A 12,787-nucleotide genomic window follows, 5' to 3' on the forward strand; every position below is an offset into this window, starting at 1 on the left:
AATGATATACCATTTAAGAACCATCAGACTGTTTTCCACAGGGGCTACACCATTTTACATTCCCACCAGCAATGCACAAAGGTTCCAATTCCTTCACACCCTCCCCAACACTTGTTATTTTCTGCTTTTTTATTATAGCCATCCTAGTATGTGTGAAATGGTATCTCACTGAGATTTTGATTTGCATTTTCCTCCTTGTTAAGGATGTTGAGCAACTTCTCATGTGCTTGTTGGCCCTTCGTATATATTCTTTGGGCAAATATCTGTTCAAGTACTTTGCCCATTTATCAAATTTTAACACTTTTACAAATCTTATTGTTTTCATTTGCATTGATATAATTTACTAGTGAAGTTACATCTTTTCACAAGTTCATGTGTTTTTAAATTTCACTTCCATAAATTTTTTCTTCATATCTTTTTCTCATTTTTCTATTGTCTGGTTATCTTTTGTTAATTGATTTGGGTAACTTTGTATTTTCTGGATGCTAATCCTTTGCCTATTATATATGTTGCAAATATTTTCACCCAATTATTTATCTCTTGTTTTGTTCTTTTATTTTTTAACTTTAGTTTTATACTTTATATCAAGAAAAAATTATTTTAACCTAGTCATGTTTATACTTCTTTTTGGTCATTTTTTTAAAAAAGCCTTCACTTTCTCCAATAGTCTCTTATCTTTTCTTTCAGTACAACTTTCTTTTGTTTCTGTTATTTATTCATTTACTTACTTTACTTACTCCTTGCTTGCTTACTTACTCACCCACTCACTTACTTACGTACATTGGTCTTTAATCACCAGAAACGTGTTTTTTATTGTGGGAGAAACTATAAGGAGACAAATGCCCTGTGTTGTCGTGGGAAAACAGGGGACCTCTGGGTTCAGATTCCAACTCTGACACCTACAAGCTTCCCAGAGTAGTTTGCTTAACCTTTCTGAGATTCCATTTGCTTGACTAAAACAGGAATAACACCTTATTTTGCTGATTTTTTAAGACACACATTTTAACATTTCTGAAAATTAGAATATACTGTGTCATGGTTTCATTGACACATTATTGTTGTCATCAATATCCCTAATAAATATGTTGTTGTTGTTAGGTGCTGTCAAGTCAGTTTTGACTCATAGACCCTACATACAACAGGACAAAATACTGTCCAGTCCTGTGCCATCCTCACAATTGTTGTTATGTTTGAGTCCACTGTTGTAGTCACTGTGTCAATCCATCTCCTTGAAGGTCTTCCTCTACTTTACCAAGCATGGTGTCCTTTTCCAGGGACTGATCCCTCCTAATAACATGTCCAAAGTATGTGAGATATAGTCTCACTATCCTTGCTTCTAAGGAGCATTCTGGTTGTGCTTCTTCCGAGACAGATTTGTTCGTTATTTTGGCAGTTCATGGAATATTCAATATTCTTCACCAACACCATAATTCAAAGGCATCAACTTTTCTTCAGTCTTCCTTATTCATTGTCCAGCTTTAGCATGCATATGAGGTGATTGAAAACATGAAGGTTTAGGTCAGGCACACCTTAGTTGTCAAGGTGACATCTTCGCTTTTCAACACTTTAAAGAGGCCCTTTGCAGCAGGTTTGCCCAATGCAATGTGTCGTTTGATTTCTTGACTGCTGGTTCCATGGGTGTTCACTGCAGATCCAAGTAAAATGAAATCCTTCACTTCAATCTTTTCTCCATCTATCATGATGTTGCTTATTGGTCCTGTTGTGAGGATTTTTGTTTTATTTTGAGGTGTAATCCATACGGAAGGCTACAGCCTTGATCTTCATCAGTAAGTGCTTCAAGTCTTCTTCGCTTTCAGTAAGCAAGGTTGTGTCAATGTGAGTTACAATCATAGTTATAATTGCATGCATTCCCTCAGCAAGGTGGATTGACACAGTGGCTGCAACAATGGGCTCAAGCATAGCAATGATTGTGAGGATGGTGCAGGACCAGGCAGTGTCTTATTCTGTTGTACATGGGGTCACTGTGAGTCAGAAATAACTCAACAGCACCTAACAACAACAACAACAATAATTCCCTTTACCAAGTAGGGTACTGACTAAGCATTGAGGAGAGAAAAAGGAGGCGAGGCAGTCTGAGGTGCCTGCAATGCCTGCCCAGGTGGCCCAGGAGCTGTGGGGCCAGCTGTGTACGTAAGCAATATCCTCCTCAAGTGGAGGCAGAAAGACTGGCCCTGTAACCTAGGACCAGTGGCAGAGTATTCAGGAAGGGGCTGCACCAACTCCAAAGGGATCTGTACCAGAACCAGGGTATGGGAGTCAGGAAAGGAAGGGAAAACACATCACTTAGCTCTTAAAAGCCTCACATGGTGGTGGAAGCTTCCCCACTTGTTGAGGGAGCTTTTTCACCCTCTCAACAATGGCTGGGCAAGTGGTTGTCATTCCCGCTGCACCGGTAACTTTTCAAGGTCACCTCAGGGGATCCAGGATGAAAATCCAGGTGACCTGGTCTATTCCACCATGTTGGGTAACAACCCAGCCCAGGGGTGGAGAAATGATCTGTGACACTGTTGTCTCCCACCCAGAACACCTCGGGAATGAGCTAATGGAACATCCCTTTGGCACCGAGGTTTGGAAGAGTAGGCAGGGTCTGTCTTCACCCCAAATACCCCTGGAAACTTAGGGGGTGCCGATCTACTGGTGGCTGGTACTAGGGCACCTCTCAGTGGTCAGCTGGATGCTGGTTGTCACACAGACACACTTGCCCTGTTTTTATCTTGCCTGGCCTCTGTGCTGCCATCTGCAGGTGGGCCGCACCTCATAGTTTATCTGCAGCTAAGCTCAGGGCCCATTCACCAATGGTTATGGCCAGGGAGCTGTTGCTTCCTGTCCCCCTGCACTAATTAGAGTCCTACACAGGGCTCAGCCACACTCCCCCACCCCCAGACACCTCCTCTCTCTTCATCAAACATCAGATTCTTTCCTCCAGAGAACTGTTCTTTGAAGACTTGCACATTGACAGGGAGAGTTGTCTTAAGAAAAGAAATGAAGGACTGACAGTTGTTATCCAGCCCCGTGAGAAACCAGCAGGGACACTGTCTGTTGCTGCTCCCTCATGACAGTTTAGGGAAAGAGCATTCCCCACAGAGGGGCATGCTCAGCTGGAAGAGGGGCTGGAAATGGGTAGAGACTGGTGACAAGCATTTGTGTTTACAAGGACAGCCTGCACTAATCGGTATGTTGCAGGTCGCTGTGGCGGGAGGAGTTGTGGGGAGGAGAGTAAGGCAAGGGACCACAGGGAACACGGTGCATGAAGAATGTCTGCAGCATGCACTGGGCCCTGGGCAGAGCTGGCCTCAAGGTCAGGCGGGGAGGGCCCCGTCTAGCAGGGAGGCTGACAAGTGCCTGGGTGAGTCCCCAGGAAGCATAGAGAAGGACTGTGTCACACAGCTCACATGACAGCAGGGGGACCAAGTCTGAGCCGGATCCACAGCAGGAGGGACTGAAAGCTGAGACCCAGAGGGGAGGCTGGAGTGTGTGACTCCCTCTGCCCTGGTCATGCTGGTCTGGAAGCTGGGCTGGCTGAGAGGTGGGGAGAGGTGGCCCTAGGGTTAGAGCTGCTCTTCACCCCACTGCGGGCTGGAGGCAGCAGAAGCCAGAACTAGGGGCAGGCCAGTGAGCAGCACAGGAGGGACCGGGGGATTCTGATCTGGGCTGCTGCATGGGTGGGGAACGCAGAGGACAATAAGCCACCTCGCTGAATATGCAGACTTGGTAAAGGAAAGACCAGGAAGGAGGACTGGGAAAGGTATATTATTCCCAGGCACAGGACACCCAGATGGATAAGGTGGTGGCCATGGAGGAACCAATTTAACACCACCAGAAACCGTCAATCATACCAGAACCAACAGGCCCCAGTGGGGAAGCTTTCTGGATCAGGTTGGTGGTATGAGCACAAGTGTCCCCAGGCAACATCCAGCCCAGCCCCCCCAAACTTCAGCAAGCACAGAAGAGGCCCAGGGTTAAAGGAGGCAACCCCTAATACGGGGTGTGGTTCTCACAGTGGTGGACAGGAGCTAGGAGGGGAAGAGCATGCAAAGGTCATGGTGACGCTGAAGGGCTTGAAGGCAAGTCTGAAGGAGCACCATGTTATGACATGCCTCCAGAGTCTCATTACAGCACAGCTTCCCATAGGATAGCAACTTCTGTCAGAAATGTGATAAAACAGAAAACATGATGCTAGGTGAGGAAAGCTGCCTAATCTGGGCACTGGTATCTTCAGCAACAGGAAGACTATCAGAAGATACTCACCAAAGTGTAAAGTGAAAACAAAAAAGATATGCCTGCTGACCTTCTTTCTTTCACAGTATACCTTTGAGCTTCTACCTCAGTAGCCCAAATGCGTTTCTGCAACAATAAAAATCCCTAGAATGGCTCACATCATCACTGTTTACTTCCACCCTCTCCAGGCACAAATCGAGCTGAGAGGCTGTCTGTTGGGACTTGGCATACCTTGCCTCGCCCTCTTGCAATGGGAAGTATTCCCTGAGCCCTGGGGACAGTGAAGCCAGGCCTGCTAGGATAGAATGGGAGGGGAGGCCTGGAGGACAAGCAGGACTAGGTACAGTGGACGTGAGGAGACAATGTCATTCCAGGCTGGAACAAAACCAAAAAAACAAATCTTCTGTCGATTCTTACTCATAGCGGCAACCCTGTAGAACAGAGAAGAACTGCCCACTTTTTGGTTAGCAGCTGAGCTCTTAACCGCTGCGCCACCAGGATTCCAGGACTGATCAAAGTCATGATCAGGGATTCCAGGGGCTGGCACACACAGGGTGGAGCAGATGTTTTCTTCAGGACAAAGAGCGGAGAGAGGAAGGAACTGGGGAGCGGGGTGGCCAGAGAAAAGACCTGCCGATGGAGCCTATCCCCACATAGTCCTGCACTGAGCCCTACTACCTGGCCCTCAAGTTGGCTGTGTCCCCTGCAATCTGTCTATTCGCCGTCTTCAGGGCCAAAATTCCACTCAGCTCACCAAAATCAGCCTTAGAGATGTGGGACAGGTGAATTGAATGAAAAGATCATCTGTTTAATCAAAGTCCCAAGCTCAGAAGTTTGTTGTTGTTAGTTGCTGTCACATTGGCCTCCTGACTCATGGCAACCCCATGCACTATGGAATGAATCGCTGCCTGGCCCTGAACCATCTCAATATTTGTTGGGGATTGGACTGTTGTGATCCATGGGGTTTTCAATGGCTGATTTTCAGGCATGGATCGCCAAGCCTTTCTTCCTACTCTGTCTTAGTCTGGAAGCTCCAGTGAAACCTGTTTAGCATCATAGCCACACATAAGCCTCCACTGACAGATAGGTGTTAGCTGCACATAAAGTACGTTGGCCAGGAATCAAACCTGGGTCTTCCTCATGAAAGGAGAGAATCCTATCACGGAACCATCACTTTATCTAAGTTCAGGAGGGACTGAGTGGGAAACATCAGTCATTGGACTTAAGGTCAGTACTCAGTGTCTGGTGATCATGGATGTCACCCCAATTCTCTTTACCTCAGCTTCCTCATCTGAAATAGGGCCAGAGGGGCTCGTCTGCCACCCCACAGGTCTATAGAGAGCATGAAGTGTAGGGCAGGTTCCCAGCAAATGGGAAGCTCACAGACGAGGTGCAGGCTGCTGAGAATCCTCATGATCTGTAAAAATGGTGGCAAGGGGCATCTGACTTCCTCTAACTCCACAAAGGGGAAGGAGAATCAAGATCAACAGCCCAAGGCTGATTCCTATGAAGCAGAGGTCAGACATATCTCCCCTCTCCAATCTTTTTACCAATTGTGATACCAGCCGTCCCTCCCATGGCACTCTCCGCTCTTCTGCTGGATTCAATGGCCACACAGAACTCACAGATCATACTCACAGTTATGGGACTCATTAGGGAAATTATAGGTTACAATTCAGGATCAGGAATGACTCAGGATGCAGTTCTTTGGTCAAGACAGCTCCTCAGGCCTCTCCCTGGCCTTCCACCTCTTGGTCCTCAGCCCTCTTGGGCCTTTTGGGCCAGCCTGGCCTCTGCCCTACTCAGGCAAGTGTTACAAAGCTCGTTAGCTCTGACAATAAGTGCCCAGCAGCACCTCCATCCACCAATAAGCCTCGGCCTAAAAATACTCAGCCCTCTTGCTATGTGGGTCTGTAAGCCTAGCTCTGCCAACAAGTGCCCAGAAGCATCCTACTCTACCAGGAAGCCTCCTGCCTTAAGGTGCTCGGCTCTCTCACTCTGTAGGTCTGCACAGCCACTGTAACCACCTTGCTCCATGGGCTGGGAAGCCCACTGTGTCTTCTCACGCTGGTCTCCTGGTTCTGTTGCTAGATTTCTCTGCCGCCACATCTCACCATCTTGCACTATCTCCAGTGTTACAGCTCTCTCTCCCTCTCTCTCTCTCTCTGTATCTCTTGGGTCTAGGAGGTTCTCAGTACAGGGATCCTTGGTCCAAAGAACACACTCTGCTACCATCTCTTCTTCTAGGTAGTAATGAGGTCCCCCCTTTCCACCTCTGAGATGGCTCATTTTAAGCCTAGTGGGATGGCAAAACTGACCAGTCCCCTCATTAGGGTTCCATACACCTTATTTGCATGGTCCCATTCCCACAGCAGTGCCATGTGCCTTATTTGTATTATTAGCAAGTTGTTCAATCCACTTGGTGAGCCATAAGCACCTTATTTGTATAGTTCCACCTAATCTTTTGGTGGGAATTACAAGACCATGGCTAGAAAGGCCATGTAAAATCGATCCATCTCACTGCATGACCCCAGCACAGGAAGGAGACACTGGGCCAGGGTCACTCTCCCCTCTCCTGAAACCTCCTCTCCTGTGGCTTTCCCAGAGCTGAGATCTGAGCAGGACCCTGACCTGGAGTATGTATACTCCTCAGCATATTTTCCTCTCTTTTCCATTCCTTATAAATCAGAAAGTTAATTAACCAGAAGAGAGCCTTCTGCAACCGAAATCCAAATGCATTTAATATATAATTTATACATGAAAATGTGTATGCCAATGTGTAACAGATTGCCATATAAATACTTTTGCAATTACATGCATCCGTCTGCCTCCCAGGATGGCTTTGGGCGGATGACACAAGGTCCAGGCTCAGGCCAGGTGGGCTGGAAAGGAAGTTTTCAACAGTCAGTGATGCAGCTGCTACACTGCCACATTGGAAGGAGAGAGATGGCGGGCCCAGCTCAGCACCAGCACTGCAGGTGAATCACGGTTCAGGCTCAACCTCCCCCTTGGAGGGTTCAGTACTCCATGCCAGTTCCAGGCTCGGCCCCAAAGACAGGAGACAGAATGGGCTATGGTCTCCCAATAGAGCAGTTTGAGTCCATTGGGAAGACCAGGCAAGCAGATGGACAATGACAGTGTGGCGAGGGCTGGACAGGGTGATCCTGCTGCCATGTGGTTGCAGAGAAGCAGTGCTTCCCTGTGCCAGGAGGGCTCCCCAAAGGCTCCAGGGTTGCGGGCCAGTACTGGAGGAGTTTGTCCAGCAGATGGAGGCAGGAGGGAATTCTAGCAGGGAGGTCTGCATGTGTACCAGAGGAGAGAGGGAGCATGTCTGGATGGGAGCGTGTGTTGTTGTGGCATGCAGCCAGCACTGACCAGTGACAAGCCTGGAGTTGAGAGCAGCAGCCAGGTCCCTCAGGGGCCTGTGCTTAGCCAAGAAACAGGGTTTTGTCCAGGACTGAAAACTCAACAGATCCAATCAGCACTTCACTCTGGTGAAGAGTATGGGGCCCAGAGGAGGGTCGTTGTGGGCAGCAAGCAAGAAAGGTGACAGAGCTTTAGACACTATTAAGCGCAAGCATCCATGTGAGTGCCAAAACCAGCAGGGTCTTTTTTCTTTTTTAAATTTATTTTATTTTTGGTGAAAATATAGACAGCAAAATCTGCTCCCATTCAACACTTTCCAGACATAATGATCAGTGACATTGGTTATATTCTTCACATTGTGTCAACATTCTCATTACTTCTGTTCTAGTGGTTTCACTTCCATTTACTTAATCCCCTTACCCCGCCAACCTTCTCAACTATGCTTTCAAATAGCTGTTGACTCTTTGATCCTATATAGATTTTTTTTTTCTTTTAAAGAAACATAATATTCAAATGTGACAATCTTTACTCTTTGGGCTAAGCTGTTACTTAGTTTAAAGGTGACTTCAGGGGACAGTTTCAATTCAAGCTTTGAAGAGCAACTCAGGGCCGTAGTCTCGGGGACTCCTTCAGCCTCAATAGGTCTGGTAAATCTGGATTCTTTAAGAATTTGAAGCTCTCTTCCACATTTTTTTCCCTTTTTATCAGGATTCATCTATTGTGTTCCTGAATCAGAATGTTCAGTAGTAGTAGCTGGGCACCACCTAGTTTTTCTGGTTTCAAGATGGAGGCAGTGGTTCATGTAGACAATTAATTCTGTAGTCCAGTTCCTTCTTTGATTCTTGGTTTCCTTCTTTCTCTTTTATCCCAGATAAATAAAGACCAAGACTTGTATCTTAGATGGCACCTCATAAGCTTTTAAGACCCCAGACACTATTCACCATACTGGGAGGTAGACCATAAACTTTAAGAACCATATTATGCCAATTGACTGGACTGTCCTACAAAACCATAGCCCTAAGCCCCAAAACCAAGAGAAATAATCCCATGAGGTGAATGGTTATGACTAATTAGCATCAGCATCCGTAGCCTCCCCCCTTTTTTAGGGGGAAGGCTGTTGTTATTGTTGCAAAACCCTATACAATCCAGCATTCATCCCTATGTACAGTTTATTGACATCAGTTACTTTAGTCACGCTGTGTAAACTTCACCCACATTTGGTGCCACCATTCCCATTTCTATAAACAAAAAGTGACTACTACCTAGGGAGAACTTCTCCCTCCTTGCCCCACCCCTGGAAACCACTAATGAAATTACTTTCTGTATATTTACCCAAGCAGGATCTTGAGCCTTTGCCAAACCTCAGTACCTGCCTGCTTCAGGCCCATGGCCACAGAACCAGCACCCTCTCACAGAGGTGCACCAGTCCTCTAGTTTGATTCGTACATGGGCTTGCAAATAAACACCTGAACTAATCCTCAACTTTATATGGAATGGCAAAAGGCCTCCCAGTAGCTAAAACAATGTTGAAAGAGAAGAATAAAGTAGGAGGACTCACACTTCCTGATTTTAAAACATACTATACAGCTACAGTAATCAAAACAGCCTTGTACTGGTATAACAACAGACACATAGACCAGTGGAATAGAACTGACAGTCCAGAAATAATCCCACACATCAATGGTCAACTGGTTTTTAACAAGGGTGCTAAATTCATTCAATGGGGAAAGAAGAGTTTCTTCAATAAATGGTGCTAGAAAAATTGGGTTTCCACATGCAGAAAAATGAAACAGGATCCATGCCTCACACTGTATGCAAAAATAAATTCAAAATGGATTTAGGACCTAAACGTACAAACTAAAACCATAAAATTCTTAGAAGAACAAGTAGGGACAACGCTGTCAGGCCTAGCATTCAACAATGGATTATCTAATATAATAACAAAAGCACAAACAGCAAAAGACAAAATAAATAAATGGGACATCATAAAAGTTAAAAACTTCTGGCACTGGGTTTCTGGGTTCATCAAAAGACTTTACCAAAAAAATGAAAAGACAAACTACTGACTGGGAACATATCTTTGGAAACCATATATCTGACAAGAATCTAATACCTAAAATATATATAAAACTTTGACAACTTATCAACAAAAGGCAAATAACCCAATTATAAAATAGGCAAAGGACTTGAATAGACATTTCACCAAAGAGGACATTCAAATGGCCACCAAAGACATGAAAAGATGCTCAGCATGATTAGCCATCACAGAGATGCAAATCAAAACCACAAGATACCATTTCACTCCCACTAGGATGGCTAAGATAAAAAAAAAAAGACAGAAAACAACAAATGTTGGTGAGGATGTGGGGAAACTGAAACCCTTACGCAGTGCTGGTGGGAATGCAAAATGGCACAGCTGTTGTGGAAAACGGTGTGGCGGTTCCTCAAAAACCTAAAAATGGAACTACCATATGATCCAGCAATTTCAATTCTAGGTATATACCCAAAAGTCTTGAAAGCAGAGACTCAAAAATAGATGTGTACACCAATGTTTGTTGCAGCACTATTGACAATAGCCAAAAGGTAGAAACAACCTAAATGCCCATCAACAGATAAATGAATAAACAAAATGCGGGACATAACTACAGTGGAATACTACTCAGCCAGTAGGAGAAATAAAGTCTTGATACATGCTACAGTATGGATGGAACTTGAAGACATGCTGAGTGAAATAAGCCAATCACAAAAGGACAAATATAGTATGATCTCACTTACATAAAAAGACAAAAAAAGGGAAATGAATAGAAACCAAAGTTTAGTAGTCATTACCAGGGGCAGAGACGGAGAGGAAAAGTAGGGGTTAACGGTGATGGAAAAATCACATTGATTAAGGGTAGGGTTGCACAGCTGATTATTTTAATTGCTGTCAGTAAGATAAATTGGCAAAAGTTGTGTGACAGATAAATTTACAACAACAACAACAAAAAAAAAAGCGTAGCTGCGAGGCTGCTTATGTAAAATCAAACACAACGTGGGATTTTGTTCCTTGGTTTGGAGGTTTGGGGACATGGTTTCATGGACATCCCAGTTAACTAGCCTAATTACATGTTTGGTGCATCTGTTCTGCCTCCTAGTTTGTCACATAGTGCCTGGGGTCTTAAAAACTTACAAGTGGCCATCCAGGGCAGAAAAATTGGTCTCTGTTCACCTGGAGCAAGAGAGGAACAGGGAGGGTCAGGAATAGAAGGATATGGAACGTGTGGCTATTCACCTCCATGAACAACTGCCTCCTTGCCATGGGACGGGAAGAGCTAGATGGTGTTGGGCTACCACTACTGAACATGTTGATCAAAGATTTCACAGAAGAATCCCAATCAAAAGGGGGAAAATACAGAACAGAATTTTAAATTTTCATGTACTCTAGACCTCCTAGAGCCATGGAGGGTAGATGAACTCCTGAGATTATTGCCCCAAGATGATCTTTAAACCTTAAACTGAGAATATCTCCTGAAGTCATCTTAAAACCAAACAATACTTTAGCTTGACTAGTAAAAATTGTCTGCCTTAAGCATTATGCTCTTTTAAGAACTATCTATATGGGATCAAATTGACAACAACAACACCTGGAAAGAGTAGTTGGGAACTTTAGGGGGCAGTGAGTTTATGTTGATGAGAGGGCAACATTCAGAGGAAGGCTGCACAGCTCGAAGAATTTAATCAATGTCACTAAATGGTACTTGTAGAAACTGTTGAATTGCTGTGTTTATTCTCTTAAACAACAACAAATAAGTAAAATTTAGGGAAAAACAAAATAAACACCTGAGGTAGGTTGGGCCGGGGCATCCTGTCTGTAGTTGCTACTGCCATGTGGAGTTGGTCACCCCTTGTGCAGGATGTCCTCTGACTCTATCTCACCAGCTGCCCCATGGGGACTCCAGGTACACCCCACACCGTCCTCCCATGGTGCACAAGACTGGCCAGCTGAGAACAGAGAACTTCTGTACCGTGCACCAATGCAGGTTGGGGGAGAAGAGGGCGGTAGCTGCCGTTCTTCATGGCCCCCTGGCCCTCCGCCCAGAACCACTCGTGCAGGGGGTCAAGAACATACCCTCGTCTTCCCCATGCAGTGGCCCACTGTAGTCTGAGCACCTGAGGATCCGCTGGTGTCTTCCCAGAACTTGAGCCTCCCCACAAGACAAAGCAAGCCCCTGTTCCCCAGCCCCATCAGGGGCCCTGGTAGCACCCTCTGTAGCCTTGGTGCCTTATAGTTCTGGTCAACAGAAAGAGGCTTGGCCCATGGGACTGAATGCTCCCAGGACCAGGGTCCCAAGCCCCACGTTTCTCACATCAGTGCATCTTGAAGAAGCCTAGCCATCGCTAACTTCCCCACCTCCCAAGCCACTTACCTTGCTTGGTTTTGGGGGGCCTGCAGCCTTCTGCCTGGGCCAGGGCCTCTTGGGCCTCAAGCTCCCTCCAGCGCCTTAGCTGCTCCTCCCTCATTTTGTAGAAGAGGATGTGCTTCTGCACATCGCTAAGCTCAGCCAGCAGCTCAGGGTCAAGGTATGTGTCCTTCAGGATCTGCTGCAGCATGGTGCTGCAGACACCCACGCCAAGGAGCAGCTGGCTGGGGTGCCACCCTTACTCCGGGGCCACTTCCAACATCCCCTTTGTGTGCTGCATAGTCACTCAGCCTCAGCTACCTGCCAGCCACACACTCATCTCCTCTGCCCAGGGCAGCGATGGGGGCCAGGCAGCTGGCACCAGACAGGCAGCTGGGACCCTGTGGGGGCAGCAGACACCAGAATCAACCTAGCCCGCCTGGCAGGTCATCAGCACCTGAGTACTGGCCCCACCGAGGACTCTGGGAGGACAGGCAGGGTGTGCCAGAGCCTTCAGCCCAGCAGGCTCCATGCCCTAGCCTGCCTGCCTGGGCTTGCAGGTGTCAAATGATCTGTTCATGGAAGGTAAAGATGACACCAGCTGTATCAATGACACTGCCCTGGCCAGCTGGGAACTGATCACTCCTCTGCAGATAAGAGGAAGAGGAGGCTTTGCCTACTAATTCCATGTCTTTTGAGCAAATTTCAAACAGAGGCCAGAGGAGCTGGCCAGCTGCTCTGGGCTCCCCAGCTCTTGGCTCTACCTGCCCCTGCTGCCAGCCTTGCTCTTTTCCAGGCACGGT

The 12,787-nt window shown here is 46.4% G+C and overlaps 1 protein-coding gene across 2 annotated transcripts in view; it reads right to left on the reverse strand.

Annotated features, from left to right (window-relative positions):
• SH2D4B (SH2 domain containing 4B) overlaps positions 1-12,272 on the reverse strand; it is a 179,663-nt gene extending 167,391 nt beyond the window's left edge. For both annotated transcript variants that reach the window (XM_064290321.1, XM_003418591.3), the window contains exons 1-2: positions 12,012-12,272; positions 11,521-11,523 (exon numbers count right to left, since the gene is read on the reverse strand). In XM_064290321.1, the coding sequence (XP_064146391.1) occupies positions 11,521-11,523; positions 12,012-12,195 (187 nt within the window). In that variant the 5' untranslated portion in view covers positions 12,196-12,272. The remainder of the gene's footprint in view (positions 1-11,520; positions 11,524-12,011) is intronic.
• Positions 12,273-12,787: the final 515 nt, after the last annotated feature.

The sequence above is a fragment of the Loxodonta africana genome, chromosome 8 (genome assembly GCF_030014295.1).
Source record: "Loxodonta africana isolate mLoxAfr1 chromosome 8, mLoxAfr1.hap2, whole genome shotgun sequence".
NCBI classification, from domain to species: domain Eukaryota; kingdom Metazoa; phylum Chordata; class Mammalia; order Proboscidea; family Elephantidae; genus Loxodonta; species Loxodonta africana.